Here is a 17,624-nt window from a genome sequence, read left to right on the forward strand (position 1 = left end):
AGGCCGCAGAGCAGAGCAGGACACTCACTTCCCTCCACCGACCAGCAGTGCCGTGCCTGAGGCACTCCAAGACCCAGCTGGCCCTCCTGGCTGCCGGGGCACTCTGGCATAGCTCACGTAGCGCTTAATGTGTCCGCAGCCCGAGAAGCGGGCTGCCAGCAGAACTTCTAGAAAGCCCGTCCCCGGACAAAGGCAGGCTGGGGGCAGCAGGCACAACGAAGCCCCACGCCCGCCGCCCCGCTGCGGCCTTCGTGCCGTGCCGTGCCGCCCGCTGGCAGCGCTGGGGGCACAGAGCACCTAGGGCCCGAGCGGCGCCGTGTGCGGCCACACACCCACTTGCACACACCGCCTAGCACCCCGCACCAACGCCGTGAGCGAGGACAGGGACACCCCAGCCAGCAGCACTTGGCTAGGCACCGCCTGCCCGGGGAGGGGCGGACCGGCACGGCGGCGGCTCGGGGCCTGCGTCTGGCGCCGGGGCGGGGCGGGACGGGACGGGGCGGTGCTGGCCCCGCGGCGCGGCCCGCCGGCGGCTCACGGCGCCCGGAGGCGCTCGGCCGGGGTTGCGGTGAGCGGCCAGAGGGGTTGGGGGTAGGGGGGCTCGGCCCCGCGCTGCCACAGCCCCGCCGCAATCAGCGCTGGGAGCCGCTCGGCGCCGCCCGGGCTGCGGCGGGAGCAGCGTGAGGGAGGCGCGGAGCTGGCGGCGGGGCCGCAGCGTCCTGGCGGCATCGGGCCCCGCGCCGTGACGGGATCCCCGGGCTGGGCTGCCTAGGGGGTGCGAGGGGGTTTTAAGCGGAGAACGACTCCGTAAGGTAATACGGCATTATGGTATTGCAGCTGATGACACGTTATTTTCCTTAGAATCGTGGAAGAGTCGGAAGGGACGCGTGGGGATCATCGAGTCCAGCTACAGACATGAAGAAATTAAAGCTTAAAGAACTGGAGAGCTGTCTTCAACAGGTTGATACCTTCGAAAGCCCCAAACTACTCCTTGAACAGTACCCAACGAGACCTCACATCGCAGGTAGAGGTGGCACTGTTGTAGCTTGTCTCTATTAGTTCTGCATTAAAAGTTTAAGTGCTTTCTGTTTCTACCGCAGTATCTCATTTAAAGCCTTCACACTAGACATAGTTGAGAAATTGTATCCACCAGAAACCTGAATCCATTTTTCTATGATGTTAACTTATTTTCATTAAAAGAATACTGTTAATTTATAATCCAGAATTAGAGAAAATTGATTTAAAAGATACATATATTCACTGATCTATGTGAAATCTCTCCACCAGACCAAATATCTTCAGTTCAATTACTTGGCAAAATATTAGTTTTCACACAGAAATGAAAAAGAGAATTGCAGGCAGTGAGAAAATGAACGTAATTTTGCATGACAGGAAACCTTCATTTCAGAGTTTTCTGAAAGCAGAAGAAAGTAGTTTGTATTGATTAACTGGATGCTTATTGGGTACATTACTGTGTGTTTTTTTTTTTTCTCCCCTCAGCATGTATGCTTTACACAATTCACAATACTTTTGATGATATTGAAAACAAAACAATTGCAGATTTAGGATGTGGTTGTGGTATGCTCAGCATTGGAAGTGCAATGTTAGGAGCTGGGTAAGTAAATACTAATTTCTGGACTTTTTTTTTTTCTGGTATAGGACGGAGTTGAAATTGAGATTACAACATAGTGCTGAACTAAACTAATTTTAGCCATCTACTCTGGTGCATAATCAGGCCATTTAGTATGTTTAAATAGTTAATAACCATTCAGCTTCTGGGAGGGCTGTATACTGGCCTCAAAACAATTACATTTGTTTTCTCCTAAAGCATTAAATGAACACGTGAAACATTTCTCTCAAACTTTAAAAAGGTATTTGAAAAAGGCAACAGAGCTGCTCACATTTGTCTAAGTACTGAATTTGTAGTGTATGCCTGGTGTGTTTCCTAGTTAAAACAAGCTCGTGCCATTCCTTTTCAAAACTGCTATAGAATTTAAACAGTTTTATTTTGCAAAATACTAATGTGGCTTTTTTTTTCTTAATAGGTTTTGTGTGGGGTTTGACATAGATGCAGAAGCACTGGAAATATTTAACAGCAATCTTGAAGACTTTGAGCTCACAAATGTTGACTTCATTCAGTGTGATGTCTGTTCTTTGTCTGACAGCATGTCAGAGACTTTTGACACAGTTATCATGAACCCTCCTTTTGGTACCAAACATAATAAAGGTTTGTAGATATGGAAGTCGTTTAGCAATTACTAGAAATGAAGTATCAAGGGACACACTTCTAATGAAACATCTCTCCTCTCTATTGCAATAGGGGACCTACCAAAATTTTGCTGACCTGAAATCAGTTTCATAAGTAGAGAGATTAACCAATTCAATGCTATAGCTGACAATCATTTGGTTTCAAATAAACAATACTAGCTATTTCATATCCTTTATTTTTTGCTTTTACTAAAAGCACTTGGGAAAGTTGCAGAAATACTTTCTGTACCTTCACATATTCAGTGTTTTTTCTCAAATAGCTACTGCTTCAGAAAGATTCAAGCGTGAAGCAAATCATTAAATCCTCTAGTTTAAAGTTGCATTTAGTAATTTAAAAATTTCTATGCTTTTAGGAATGGATATGATTTTTCTGAAAACGGCTTTACAAATGGCAAAAACAGCTGTATATTCCCTTCACAAAACTTCAACACGGCAGGTAAGTCCTTCATTTTAGTACGGTGAACATTAAGCTGACAAATAGTTGGTCAGTAGTCACATTGTCTTTAGCTTCATTGATTTGTTCATATTTCTATAGTATATGCCTATTTGGGGTAAATATTATTGTCAAGGAATAGTTGTGACTTTGCATGCATCAAGATAAGTACATCTAATATTTTAAGTTGAAAACAAAGGTGCAGGAGACTTCTTAAATTATAACAGCCATGAAGATGTTTTTAAGACTATAGAAAACAGCTTTTACATGTAGCTATGTCTGTTTAATACTGTAGCACATTCAAAAGAAAGCAGATGAATGGGAAGTGAAGATGGAAGTCATAGCAGGTAAGATTAACTCAAGAGAAAAAACAGTTTCTTGGGGTCTAATATAGATGTAAGCCCTTACTAGTCAGACAACATCCAGAGAGAAATTTAAGTGTGATTTACAGTGAAAATGACAGGGTTTGTTTATTTACTTAATCTTACTACCTGTCTAGAACATAAGAAGGCACTTGATGATTAAAGCTCAGAGGAAGAGTTTCTTCGCGGACTACGTTAAGCATCCTAAATATTTTTGGCAGTTACTCTGTTATCTTCCAAAGTACCATGAGCTATATGTTTTATAGGAGTAATACAACTTGAGACATGGAATTTGCACAAATGCTTGAGATGTAGTTCTAGATCTCAGCCATCCACTTACTGTCTGCTGTGGTTGGTTGGTTTAAATTTTCAGTCATAATCTAGTGCAGAGGTCAAAACAGTTATCCCATCAAGGGCTCACAGAGATAGGCAATAGAACATAGATGGAGGGTGTAAGTTAACTGACTAATAATCAGTATAGCATAACAATTTTTTGTACTGTTCACAGAACTTCGATATGACCTACCAGCATCTTACAAGTTCCATAAGAAGAAATCGGTAAGTATAAAACCTAAGACAACTGAGAAAACGCTGTATTGTATCAGGGAGGTAAATAAATTCCACTGAAAGAAACTTAAGTTTTAGAGTCACGTGTACTGGATGATTAATAGCATTTGAAAGAAGTTTGTTATGACAGCAATAAGGTCCACTGTTGTTACCACACTTAGTGGTTGAACAGAGGGGTCAGTAATGAGCAGTTTTAAGTTCTGAATTTATTGGCAGCTGCTGTTTAATATAACTTCGAGGTTACAAAGTCAGGAACCTTTTACATTTGAATGAGGTGCAAGAGAAGTTGAGACCATCTGACAGTATAAACAAAACTATAAATACAAAATAATTCTCCAGAGTGGCATCTTAAAATTAAGCATGCTGCTTAGAACAAGAAAAAAAAAAAAAAGCTGTAACCCAACACCACGAAGCTCTCTTCTCATTGCAGGTTGACATTGAAGTGGATTTCATTAGATTTCTGCCAAGAAACTCCTGAACTGAAGCATGTCTTTAAAACTTATTTAAAATGGACTAATAAAAACAATGTTATTTTTATTTTAGTATTACTGATCTCCATCTCCATTTTCTGTTTTCAGTTGTTTTGGTGCAGGTTCTTCTTCTTCTATTTCCTCTAGTGGTCTCTTCTTAGGACTTGCTGGTTCTGCAAGATTGAACACATATAGTCATTTATGGTAAAGGAAAGCCTTTCAGTATTACCCCAAATCTTCTGGAAAAAAGAAACAAAACAATCAACTAAAATACTCTTAAAAGTAGTCCTAGTATATATGCCCCAGAACGGGTCCTAATCTATAGCCATTGCTATGATAGAAGGTTCACTTATCATGTGACTTAGAAGTTTCGAGGTGTTCCAAAGTACTTTAAAGAATTTGTTCTTACCTGCACTAAAGCAGGTAAGAAGATGAAAGAAAAAAAATCTAACAGGAGTAGGTTTAAATGGGTTTTGTTATAAGCAAGTACTGTATCTAATGAACAGAAAGAGTAGCTCTTCCTCTTCTCTGAGCTAAGTACCACTATCCAGAACTATTGGTCTTACTGTATCCTCAAGGTACATGGGGGTGGTGAACGTTGCTGACATCTTCAACGTGGAATGCTTTGAACAGTGCTGCAGTACAGCCACAGCTATCTAATAATTATTTCAAAATACTTTTAATATGCATTTTGTCCAGTTTCAGCCTCTGGAAGGAGGCAGAGGACCCCTGAAGTTACTTTACTGGTAATGACATATTGACAGAGGACAGAAATACTACAATAGAGGGCCAAAACTTGGCCCTAGTAAACTAAAACTTCTCTACAAAACAGCCCCGTGCAATAAAGAATCTCTATCCAGCACAGAACGACATACCTGTTTTAGTATCATCTTCACCTTCTTCCTCAAATTTTATTTTCTTGCCCTGAAACTGTACTTTCCCTTTTTGTGCGCCTTGAGGTATCTTCCCCCCTCTTCCTTTTCCTTTAACTTTGCGTCCTGTTGGAATATAAGATAACAGGAATTTTGTATCATTTGTGTTTTTAATGGACAAGCTCAAAAGAATGCTTTATAACCAGTGATTATTATGTATTCACTATCTTATTTTCACAAAATGCCACTCATGGGAGATTGTAAATGCTTCAATCAATCTAAGGAGGACCTTTTGTTTTCTGTTTCAGCAATTCCTGCTGATCTTCCATTATTTTTTTCAAAGCTTCTTTCTCTTCATCTCCTTCTAGCAACTCCCAAGTAACATCCTTGTTCCGAAGCTGTAAGTTTCCATTATGTGCTGCTTTGGCTTTTTCCAGAGCTTCTTTTGCAGTATCCTTAAATAGGATAATTCCCTTAAAAAGAAAAAAGGCATTTGCATCTTACTGTGAAAACACTCAGCTAGAATGATGAACAACATATCCTGCTAGGTACCTCAGCAAGTTCATTATGCTTGCATGCTGTGAAAAATCCGGACTGAAGCAAAACCCTCAGACTGTCCTAACAAGCATTCTTAGTCTCAGTTTTGAACTAATCAGCTGACGAGCCTGGAACCTTTACCCGTGCTTTTGAAAGAATTCAAGTGAATGATTTCATTCTCTAAATATTCTGCAGTTCCACAAGTCAAATTAAACAAAAAAAGAAAACAGAAATAATTATTTACTTGATATAGGAGCACATGCATTTAATTATTAAGCTTCAAACTCTAATACTAAGATCTTTACTCAGAGTCCAAGATTATACTTACCTCCTTTGCACCTCTTACAAAGTGTATCCATTTGATTTCTCCATGATCAGAAAATACTGTATGGAGATCTTCTCTGCATGTTTGATCATCTAGATCACCAAAAAACTTCAAAAGACATCCTGTCTTTTCTTCTAGAGATTTCTAAATAAAAGTTGAAGACATTTTTATTGACGAGTCAAGCTTTGAATATTCTTTCCCACCCCCATCATAATATTAAAACATGACAGTAATTAATTAGCAATTGAAGTCTCTTAACACCATTAGTAAACCAACCATTCTTGCTACATAACTTACTTATGCTGATACCCAAGTCTTGCACAGTGCCCCATAACCTTTAACTTTTTTTTTTCCTTTGCCTACTATGGATACATTTACATAGAATTTAGGACTCCTTTCCCTTAAGATAATTAACACTCTTGAAATTTTACAGAACAGTTTCCTGAAGGCTGACCTGAAGTTGAAAAATCCATACATTATTGATATGATCCTGTAAGGATTTACTAAGTAGCACAGAAGAATGATCATCTATTTTATTCATGTATTTAGGATCACTTCTGAACAGGTAAACCTACCTAGTAATTCAAATCCAGGAGATGTTCCTTTAAACAAAAATCAGTCTCTTGAAAATAAGACAATACCACGACAAAATGAAGTCTTACTGTAGGTTAGTTGTAAAAGCCGAATGCAACACATAGCTGCAGTAACACGTTAATGAAAATCCATGAAAGCACAAATTGAATAGTTTTTAAGTAGACATTTAAGAAACCCATACCATCTCAGCATCTGCTGCTTTTTTCTCTTTTTCTTCTTTTTCCCTGTAGAGAAGTTAACATGAGTTAAGAGTTGGTTCACATGTGGTCAGGTGATCCAAACCAGGCACTTCTGTTGATAAGGACTTACTGTTTAGCTCTTGCTTTGGCCTCTACTTTGTTTTGTTTCCTTTCTTCATTCTTCTTTGTACAATACTCTTCCCTTCAACAGAATGTAAACTAAGTTAATGCCAATTAGATTATCCCATTACAATTACTTTATAAGACAGGAGAAGCCAGTAAGCAATTGAGACCATCTGTAGCAGTTGAGATGCTGGTCTGCAAAGGCTTGTGCTATTGGTGTCTGTACAACAGTATGGAAATTTAAATCCACCCTTGACCATAATTATTAGGTTCATATATCAGGTAAGTGGACTTACTTGAAAAGCACTATCAGCTCTGTGTCTTTGTACTTTTGGTTTGGGATTTCTGTGAACTTCTTCGCAGATTCAACACTATCAAAAACCGCAAATATTGATCCCTGTTAAATAAGGGACATTCAGTCAGAGTAATCCAACAGAATGTTCTCCAGGAGGCATCCCTGCCCCAGGTCTTAATTGTTCATTGCCAAAAGTTACCTTAAACGTTTTCTGCAGAGTTCTCCTCATCTGAATATTTTCAACTGGACCCTTATCTTCAAGCCATTCTTTGATATCATCAAGAGTTGCGTCTACTGGAAAGCCTTTCTGCAGGAAAGCACAAAACTTCAATTGTATACAACAAACTGTGACACTTCATCAGATATAACCACCTGACCATCTAGTATGAATTAATTCAAGCTTTACTTTGGTTAAATGGTTCTCAGTCAAAGTCATTCAGAACAGCACAGAGCAAAGGAAGAGCTTTACTTACAACATATACCGATCTGTTTTTAATTGCAGCCTTGTACTGGTCATTCAATTCAGGAAGAGGTTTATTTGGAGATCTCCTGATTTTAGTTTTGTCTTCATTTATTTCCATTAGACCAGTCTTGGATTTTCTTAGTGCTTCTACTATAACACCAAAATCTTTAGACAGACGACTTAACCTATTGAGTAAAGAGACACAGGTTATTAAAACTATCCAGGCAAAGCTGAAGCCAAATGTTAAAATCCCAACAAGAATTGTATGTGCAGACCAAGGACATTTGGCCCAAACACATTTAAGTAGCTAAAAATTACCCTTCCATCCATATTAGCTGTACTTTGTTTTACCTGTTGAATTTGATCATTACTTCTAAAGGCACCCAGCCATCATCTAATTTGATCTGTTCCTTTAAGAACTTGTCTCTTGGTAGATTGTGATTGCCAAAATAGTACTGCAAAAGAAAGAAGAAAAAAATGTCTTGAAAATATTTGAAATTCTAATTGTTATTTTTATCAGATTAACAAAAGTTCTCAAATTACTACTTCCTGCTTTAACAGGACACTTCCAAAAGTTAGCTGCAACAAGTAAGCTGTTAAAAAAAACCTGCTTCATCCAATGGGATTGTAATCAGGCAAAGCTGGTAGGCTGCAGATTTGTTTAGGAGAGGCATGAGGCTCACTCTGTTAACATTCATAACAATGTGTATTCATATAGCATAATTCATCAAAGTGATAAAGATCTGCAGGGTCACCAGTGAAATTTATCACAAACAGATTTAGATTTTAGTCCTTATTTAAGAAATGTACTAGGCAAGAATAGTATCTTTGCCGCACTGTGAAGTCCTCTATGTAGACTACAGTTTCTAGGTCTCATACAAGAAAATACTGTAAGATAGATACACACACACACATATTTAAGCATTCATTTACCATGTTCTCATTTTGATTGTGCCTGGCATGGAAAGAGCAGTGTCACAGGTGACAAATTGTTTAACTGAGCACAAAGTAGACAAGTTCATCAGATTCTTTTGCTTGCTAGCAGTCATCTAACAAGGGTCAAATACTTGAAGCCATAGGATAAGTGGAAGTGTTTCCACCAGGATCATGGTGCTTTAGGAAGAGCCAGCTCAAGTTTTACGATAGTACTTCTCCCTCTAGTGTACCTCAAGTTCACATTACCACACGTCTAGCTTTGTCAACTATTTATCCCCAGTCTCAGTTATTTTCATAAATAATGACTATGGCTCCATATGCTGATGGATTCACATATAGATACACATAATTTTGTCATTCAGGAAGAAGGTTTTGTTCTGGATATTATTTTAAATGGTGTGTTCAGTTATCCATTGTAAGGTAACCCTCCAAGCCTCTCGAGTAAGAAATAATGAATGTAAAGTAGGGCATTTAAGTTTAGTCCTAATTTGTAGCAATAAATTACAGAGCAGTAAAACATAATAGCAAGTTATGCAGCATGCTAATATTTTCAACAGCACAGATTCCCAAATAGGATTTTTTTTCCCCAATTGCATACAAAGAATAACCCCAATGAACACAGTAATAAATTGTTCAATGATACATTCACTTGCTGTAATACCTAAAATGTTATCAAGTTAAATGTTTTGTGTTTAAGTGGTAGTCTTACAAGCAACCTTAGACAAACGTAACTTCCAGTTTAGACTACCACTACGAATGATCATAACATATTAAAGTCTGTCACAAGTCTATGACTGTTTTGTTTTTTTAACAGAGCTGAATATTCAAGTTAACTCTATGAAGTTAATTTCCCATTAGCCAAGTTCATACCAATTAAAGTCTCCAAAAACTACACGAGTCTAGATCCAAAACTATAAATTGAACTCACCTCAATTTGCTGACAGATTTTGCTTTCCAAGATAGACATGTTTTCACCATCTCCGTTTTCAGCCATTTTCATCAGCTGTGTTGAAAAGAATTTAGAGCAAAGGCACTAAGTATCAAATACCAACTTCTACAGACATATTTGTATAGCACTGCATTTAACTACATTTAAACAAGGTAACAGGCAAGTTCTTCAGCCACACGTTTATGCTTGTGAGTCAGCTCTAAACATGACTGCACAATTCCAAGTAGAAACTGAAACTAAGAAACAACTACTTAGCCGTTAAACCAGCATTTTAAACCATGTTAAACCATGTTAAACCAGCATCTAACATTCGAGATAAGTAAATAAATGCTGTCATTTTAAAGCATTTGCTATTTACCTTTTTATAGTCACAGATCCTCAGTTGGTACCTAACAGCAACAAATCTGAGCCAACAATAGCCAATGTTTGTCAGGTCAAACCCAATCCCTCATCACTAGGCAAAACTTTAGTAACAAAAATTGTTTGATATTCCTAGTAAGTATAATTAGAATTTTTTTTGAAGTTTCCACCTTGTAAGTAATCTTTGAAAGTTCAAGGAACTTACTGGAGGAAAGAATGAAGACATACGTATTTACTAGTACATCCTAAAGATGTCTAGTTCTCCTTTTTACAGATTTGCCTTCACTGCAGTTCTGCCTGAATACTGCATCAAGCATCTTTGAGAGGACATATGATGTTTTAAAGTTGAAAGCAATTTATTCTCCTAACTAGTATTAAGCTTTTAGTTCCCGTACATCAAATACGGTCACTATATGCACTAGGAAGTTGGTAAGAAAGCAGCTACTGGACAACAAATTAATGGAGATCAGAAACTGCTCATCTAATTCCTCTTAAAATAGGGATAGATGGAGGAGAGTTATTCTTGAGAAAAAAAAAAAAAGCAGCTTTATAAACCTGTCAGAAACCAGTCTGAATTCAACACTGAACTGTAAACCCCAGATTTCTACCTTCTCCTGACACACTCACACTTGTCAAATCCAGCTGCAGAAGATTAAGCAGACTGATGTCCCCTCAGCTACCCCAGGCCAAGCCTTAAGGCAGACTGTACCTGCTTGCCCCTCAGCTGTCCTTGCTGTTTCACACATCATACTGAATGGTGCACAGGTTTGTTGGAGCAAGCGGTCTCTTAATGCAGGTTTTTGTTAAAATAAAACTCAGGACCTTGTGGCTGCATGCTGCCAAACCACCCGCAGTTCTGTTACAGGCGAGGACTAAGGAGATGCAGCTTGTCTGAGCTAACAGATACAAATGAATCAGTGCAGTACAGCCACAGGCTGTGCTTTGTTACTGCCTCTGTCATTTGGAGAGAACTCCTCTTCAGTCTGCCTAGGGTAACCCCCCTCTCCTAGCCTCCCCCCCAAACCTGGTCTGCAGCATGCTAGACGCCCTTGTTTTTACTTCTGGGTAGCCCTTAGGAAATGCAAACGTGATAGTGCTACGAGGCACCATGGAAAAAACAGACATTCTTGTCTCCGCCTGGCTTCTGCTGCCTCAAGTCCTCCACCTTTTTCATAGCCTCGAAGACCCTCCTGTGCGAGCAGAAACACTGTACAAAAGGTTAGAGCAACACGAGACCTCGGGCAAACCACTGAGACTGAGTTTTGTAATTACAAAAGTTTTTTTAGAAAGCACCCATCCACACACTAGTAACGCGCTCCACAGGCCAGCCTATGCCCCGCATGGCAGGCTCGGGCCCTTCTACAGCTGGGGCGCTGACGGAGCCCTGACCCCCAGGCACCGAGGCAGCAGCCGCCTCCTAGCACGGGGGAGCTCCGCGTGCTGCTGCACCCGCTCGCTTCAGCCCCTTGGCGCGGGCACCTCAGCCCCCAGCCCCCAGCAGCAGCGCAGCACCGCCCGCCGCGGTGCGAGCAGAGGGAGCAGGGCCCCGGCGGGCAGGCCCCGTCCGCCAGGCTCCCGCCGCCCCGCAGCCCCTCCGCGCGGCGGTGCCGGGCCGAGCCCCGCGGGGAGGCGCCAGGCGGCGGGAGGCGCGCGCACAGCTCCGCGTGCTGCAGCGCTGCCCCACGCGGGGCGCCGCAGGAAGCGCTTCCCGCCACCGCCGCGCTGCCGCTACGCCCGCTCCGGCCCCTTCCCGCCCGCCAGCCCCAGCCCAGCGCGCGGCGGCACCGAGCACAAACCTGCGGCGGCCCCGCCCGGCGCGCCCCGCACCGGCCCCGCTCGGCAAGCTGCAGGCGGCGCGCACCGAATGGCTCTGCCCGGCTCCGCTCCGGCCCGGCCCAGCAGCCCCCGCGCCGCCGCCCGCCCCTCACGTGGCGGCCGCTTCCGGGGCGCGGGGCGGGGCCGCGGCTCTGAGGGCTGTGAGGAAAGCCCCCCCCTCCCCCCTTCCAGTCGCATGTGCACCGCGCTGTGGTGGCGTGTTGTTTATTAGAAACACTTACTGCAGTACACCCGTAGGCCCGTACAGCGCTACAAACGCACGAATAAACGCTCTAACAAACAGTACCGGCCCGAGAGAGCTCTGTGTTACCTCATGCCTTCAGCCCCACGCGGGGAGCAGCGCAGCGGGCCCCGTCCACAACGGGCAGAGTAACGCGGTGCCCGTATCCCGGTGGCCGTTACGGGCACGGGGCGCGGCCAGGTCTAAATTTTAATGTAAAAAATAGCACCATTGAAAACGTGACAGCCAGTCTTTGAACCTGAATGCTCCCCTGGCTCTCAAGCATCCCAAAATCTCTACAAAATGAAGATGTCTCTGGCTTCAGGTTGTGCCATATGGATGCTGCTCTCCCAGCACAGGAGAACCAAAGGCTTCTCCCCGCTCTGCAGGAACACTTGAGAACACTTCAGATCTCCACCTGGCTTTTAAATTATTCTCTGCCGTGGGGATTTCGGGGAGAAATAAATTAACTCTTTTGCTAACTTGCTTGGCCTATGCATTTCAAACAGCACCAAAGAGTTCGGTTCCTCAGACCTCTTTACATATAAGAATCTTTAAACAAATTTGGCTGCATCCTTAAGTAGCTCTCAGCGGGACAGGTAACAAACCAGAATACTGAACCCACACACACGAGCTTCTAACAACACTACAGTCAGACATCAAAACAAGAGCTATACACACAGCACAGAATTTTACGGCAAAACTCACAGTTGAGTGAAAACCGTTACTACCAAATGCAAGTGAGAAATCAGTACAAAAATGTGAAATAACAAAAATATGTTGAAAGTGCTTATGATTAAGAAGAAATACTATGAACTGAGGAGTTCACCTTCTTACAAAGTTCCTTGGATGGTATCTGGTAAATCCAATAAAATCAGAATTTCATGTCAGGTGGCACTGCTGCTGTAAGAGGTTCCCACCACAACTTATCACAGCCTCCTGCTGTCCTTCCTTTTGTACCAACATCTAACAGCTGTCTCTGCTGTCATTTTGTAAGCTGGACTGAAGAACCGAAGGGGGCTAAAAGAGCCTCTCTGCTCCTCCAGCCTAATTCTTTATTTGAATCACTTCTGTCAGACTGCATGCAGCTCCACAGCAGCTGCATTGCCACAGCTCAAGAAACAGGGTGTAGGGATTCTGGACTGTCCAGTCTCTATCCTTACATTTCAGGAAGACACACATCAAATTTTATTTCAAAAAGAGTTATCATAGAAAGGCTTTTCTCTGAGAAAAAAAAAATACCCGCAAATCAGCCAAAAAGCCTACTGCAAAGCCACGCAGAGTTCTGGAAAACTAGTGCACATGTTCTGTTTGTGATCCTGGGCTACCAGGTCACATTTCTTCCCCTTTTCCCAGCCTGTGCTCTTCTTCACTCTGGCATTTGAAGGTGGATTTAGAGGCACCCTGCAACTGCCCACAATTTCTGGATATGTAACCTAGTTCTTCAAGTACTATAGCTCTATACATACCACACACCTAGCTAGTGGTGAACCCTTTCTACGGCTCTATTCAGTGTATCAGAGATTTCATCATAAGCCCAGTAGTCCACAAAAATGCAGAGTACTTTGGTTTTACTCAACTCAGCATCAAGTTAGAGTTCCACCTGGTGGCTAATGAAAACAAATCTGTTTTTCACAGTAGTTCCTGTATAGCTGTGCAAAGTATTGCAAGGGAGTCATCTGAAAACTTTCATGTCAGAGAATGACTGAAAATATATGGAAATATTTTTCCCACATTTATGCTTCTGAATTGTTTAAAATGAAGATAAACCGTATAGTTTTTAATGAATGTCTGCTAAGAGATTGCACCTGACATTTCACTCCTGAGGTAAGCAGTACTACTAGGAATACTGCATCTGCTGTTTTCTGTAGCAGCAGTATGAAAATCAAATGTTTATACATTATACACGCAGACGCAGCCATGTGAACGCATAGCACTGGGAAGATTACCTACTGCTTCCCATTTGTTCAGTTCAGGGTTGTATTTCTCAATACTCTGCAGATACGTTCCTTTTGAATAGGAATATCCTCCTGTTACATAGATGCATCCATTCATGACCACGGCACCACACTCCATTCTTCTCTCCATCATGTGAGCCATCTGCTTCCACTCATTCTGCTCTGGGTCATAGCAGTCCGTGATCGTGGTCTGTCCACCCACAAAATAGATCTTGTTTTGTAACGTAATTGAACACAATCCATATTCTTCGGGAAGAAAGGAATACAATTCAACTCAGCATGATAATGTTATCTTAAACTGCAGCTGCACAACAAACATTGGGCACCACTGATGCCAGCTGAGTTTCTTCACTGAATTTAGTAAACACCCTCAGGAATTTCTGCTAGACCTACATAGACAAGCACCAGTATTTAGTGACAATCTCTTTAGAAACTTGTTGTTACCAAATGCAGAAAACAGAGAAAGCCTTTTGAAAATTCATATAAAAGACCTTTGCCAAACAAATATGAATAGACAGATTTTATGGAAAGTTAGCTCACTATGTTATTTAGTAAAGTACAGCTGTTCCTTAGTTGAGTATTATAACGTGATTTCTATACAGCAGACACTTGAGGGGGGCCTTTCCCTCCCTTCTCCAAGCCTGGGAATAGTAGATCACCCCACAGGGACAGGTGTCCACTCTGAACCTTCCTGCCCTAGACGTTTTCCTCATCTTACTAGGAACTAGGCAGACTCTTAAGTGGATTTAAAGACTCATAGTTATAATTAAACAAATCAAACTCTATGCTCATTACAGAAATTATTGTTTACCTGGATGCGGACTTGTGGTGACTATACTCCACTCATTGCTACCTGAATGGTATCTCTGGATTTTATCATAGGTGCAGCTTCCTCTGTAGCCATAGTGACCTCCGGTTACGTAGATGACTTCGTGCAGGACACAGGCAGTGGCATTTCCAACACCTGTACACAGTGTGAAAGTCACAACACACCTTCAGACTGCACACAACACCCACTGGCACTTTCACTGATAACCCCAATTTAAATGACTTGTTAATTAACATTTTAGGATGAAATTATATTTGCAAGTATTTAAATGAACGTGAAATTAAATAAACTGTCAAGACACCTTATTTTAGCAGTGTAAGTCATGAGCAATTAAATAAACATGCAGTAACCGACATGTATTGCATGTAATATGGCCATACAAAATTTCACATAATCCTTATACAGTCGTTAAGGACACGGTCATGCTGGTTTTGAAACAGGGAATTGCTTACAATATTTCACTAAGTTTAAGTGATTTTATAAGTCTCGCATACATGGAAAGAACAAAGTCAATGGGAGCTGAGATTATTCAGTGTCTCAGGGTATTTTTAGTCTTTCTCATATTATTAACAACACTGCTGTACAAACAAGGACACAAATAGAATGTAGCCATGTTAACTCCGTCTCCAGGAGAACAAAACAAAAATAAAACAAGGGAACTGCAAGATAAAACATACAAACCCTAGCAAATTAGTGTGTTTTTAAGCATCTAAAAAGCTCCAGGCAGAAAATGTGACAAAATGCCTGCACAGAACATGTAACTGCTCACACTATTAAAGCAGCTTTCCTGGATTTAAATTAAGAGAATAATAGCAGTGATTGTGGGAAAGATTTAAACATTAAAGAAACAATTGCGTAAGCATGATTAGCGTTTTTCCTGTGAGATACCTCAAAAAACTCTCAAAAAATACCATGTTGCATCAACTTACAATAAAATCTTACAAAAGAATTTATTACTAATTGCAAATAATTACACTAAGTTATAAAAATTATTATAAGATGTGCAATTATTTATAATTTTTATAACCAAATAATATCATTTAGTGAGGTTGTGATCCAAATTCATACATTTTTAATAGATCACTATTTTGGCTGCTAAAAATAGGTATGAGTGTTTTTCCTAATCCTCGCACTAAAGATTAAACTAAGAAACCTGAACAGACGATATACTGAAATATGAGCAAGCTGCATACAAGAAATTTTAAGTGAAGACACTTATTTTGGTATAAATTCAGATTATTTTCTGTACAATTATTTATAATACGATCCCTTTATTCACTCTTGGAGGATATGCTGAATAGACTTTAATCCTGGGTAGGTTTCTAATTTCCTTCCAAGCTGAACATAAATTTAGCTCCTGAAGGAAGACAAAATTAAAAGGAGACCACCACACCACCACCTGCTTGTTCATCCTGTGTTCCATGGCTCAGCGCAGCACAGCATTTGGATGCTTGCAGCAGTTTGGCTAGTAAAGACCTGAACCAAAGCCCACCGCAACCACCAGGATGCTTCCCATGAACTTCACTAGAAGTTGGATCAACCCCTAAACGTGTCTGTGGCACTTCTGTGTGGCAAAGGTGGAAGGACTGACATTGAAGCAGACACCACACAAAACCTTACGTACCTTTGATCATGTTTGCAATAGGAACCCATTTCTTTTTTAAAGGATCATAGAACTCTGCTTCTTGCACTGGAGCTCCCTGCCGGTAACCACCCAACGCATAGATGCAGCCACTCAGGGAAACTGCACAGTGGTAATACCTCGCATCAAGCATGGGGCAGCCTTCAGTCCACTCGTCTCTCTCACTGTTATATATCCACACAGTATCAAGGGCTTCAATGCTCTCCGTTCTATAACCTCCCGTCACATATATGTCTGGTCCCAAATTCGTGACCCCATAGCTCTCCCGGGTATGATCTGGCATGTCTGTTCCCTGGACCCATGTGTTGGTTAACGGATCCCAAACATGCACCTCTGATAAGGGATGCCAATAATACCCTCCAATCACATACATGGCGGCCGTTGGTCTTTTGGAAAGGCCTTTGGGACTGGGGTTCAGGGCGTTGTATACGAGTGACCGTATTTTATTATCATTAAGTCGGCATTTTTTTTGTAGGCTTAAAGCTGACCTCAAATACACGTTATCTAAGTCTATTTGGATGCAGCTCAGCAGTTCATAGATGTCCTCGATTCTCTCTTCCACGTTGTGCGCTACCCACTTCACCACCGCTTCGATGGCTGCCTCTTCCTTCCAAACATTCAGGTTCTCTCTAGAGAGAATAAACGCGAGCTTCTCCTTTCCGATGTCCAGGAACTCCTCCTGCTTCCACACGTCTTCGAACTGCCACAGCAGCATCCTCCGCGCCTCCTTCTCCAGCTCTGAGCAGTTGTGGTACTCGGCAAAGGCATGCATCCCTATGCAGTTGTCGGTATCCAAGTGCCTGACCAGAAACTGCTCGCAGGCTTTCTTGACCGAGGCGAACTGGAGGAGGTCCGCCGCCTGCAGCAGGCTTTGGACGTTTCTCTTTGTTATCTGGATCTGGGAGGTGTATGCATAATTCACGAGGGCTTCCAGCACGGCGTGGCTGAGCTCGGGAAGCCTGATCTGGCTTTTAGCCTTCTCCTTCATGTCGGCCGTGAACATGGCTTTGAAGTAACTGCTGCAAGCCGCCAGGACGGCTCTGTGGCAGCGGAGGCAGACTCCCGAGGCGCCCTGGAGCGCGATGTCAGTGAACAGCCCGTCCAGATAGAAGCCGCGGAACGCCCCCAGGAGCCGCGCGGGGTGCGCGGGGTCCTCGTACGCGTACACCTCCAACTCCGCCGCCTCCTGCCCGCACACGGCCATGGCCGCACCGCCCGGCGGCTTTGTGGCGTCCGGCCGGCCCCGCCCGCCCGCTACTTACGCCCAGGGCCGCCGGGGCCCGCGGGAGGCGGAGCCGCGCAGGCAGCGCCCAGGTGGGCGCCGGCAGCCGCCGCCCGGCCCCTCCGCGAGGCCGCCGCGGAGCTCCCCGGCCGAGGCGGCTCACCGCCCCTGAGGGACGGCAGCA

The 17,624-nt window shown here is 42.7% G+C and overlaps 2 protein-coding genes across 6 annotated transcripts; one reads left to right on the forward strand and one right to left on the reverse strand.

The window, feature by feature from the left end:
• The first annotated feature begins 447 nt into the window (after positions 1–447).
• On the forward strand, positions 448–4,167 carry METTL5 (methyltransferase like 5). Of its 3 annotated transcripts, none has more exons than XM_040561409.1 (8): positions 448–568; positions 873–1,024; positions 1,501–1,615; positions 2,046–2,227; positions 2,622–2,704; positions 2,997–3,048; positions 3,572–3,621; positions 4,061–4,167. In XM_040561409.1, the coding sequence occupies exons 2-8, from the start codon at positions 916–918 to the stop codon at positions 4,106–4,108; spliced, it is 639 nt and encodes a 212-aa protein (XP_040417343.1). In that variant the 5' UTR covers positions 448–568; positions 873–915; the 3' UTR covers positions 4,109–4,167. The 3 variants fall into 3 exon arrangements, with proteins under 3 accessions (XP_040417343.1, XP_040417341.1, XP_040417342.1); XM_040561407.1 differs by having other exon boundaries at positions 456–568; positions 838–1,024; XM_040561408.1 differs by having other exon boundaries at positions 496–568; positions 862–1,024.
• Positions 3,815–17,437, reverse strand: SSB (small RNA binding exonuclease protection factor La). Of its 3 annotated transcripts, XM_040561403.1 has the most exons (14): positions 16,201–17,437; positions 14,559–14,711; positions 13,743–13,993; positions 9,353–9,427; positions 7,840–7,943; positions 7,499–7,673; positions 7,225–7,332; positions 7,027–7,127; positions 6,738–6,809; positions 6,610–6,652; positions 5,838–5,978; positions 5,262–5,445; positions 4,976–5,098; positions 3,815–4,273 (listed from the first exon to the last, which is right to left on the reverse strand). In XM_040561403.1, exons 1-14 carry the CDS (start codon positions 17,420–17,422, stop codon positions 4,176–4,178), a joined length of 2,850 nt encoding a protein of 949 aa, XP_040417337.1. In that variant the 5' UTR covers positions 17,423–17,437; the 3' UTR covers positions 3,815–4,175. The 3 variants fall into 3 exon arrangements, with proteins under 3 accessions (XP_040417337.1, XP_040417338.1, XP_040417339.1); XM_040561404.1 differs by lacking the exons at positions 13,743–13,993; positions 14,559–14,711; positions 16,201–17,437 and adding an exon at positions 11,530–11,666; XM_040561405.1 differs by lacking the exons at positions 13,743–13,993; positions 14,559–14,711; positions 16,201–17,437 and adding an exon at positions 11,039–11,236.
• Between the last annotated feature and the right edge of the window lie 187 nt (positions 17,438–17,624).

Source organism: Cygnus olor, chromosome 6, assembly GCF_009769625.2.
Source record: "Cygnus olor isolate bCygOlo1 chromosome 6, bCygOlo1.pri.v2, whole genome shotgun sequence".
In the NCBI taxonomy this organism is placed as follows: domain Eukaryota; kingdom Metazoa; phylum Chordata; class Aves; order Anseriformes; family Anatidae; genus Cygnus; species Cygnus olor.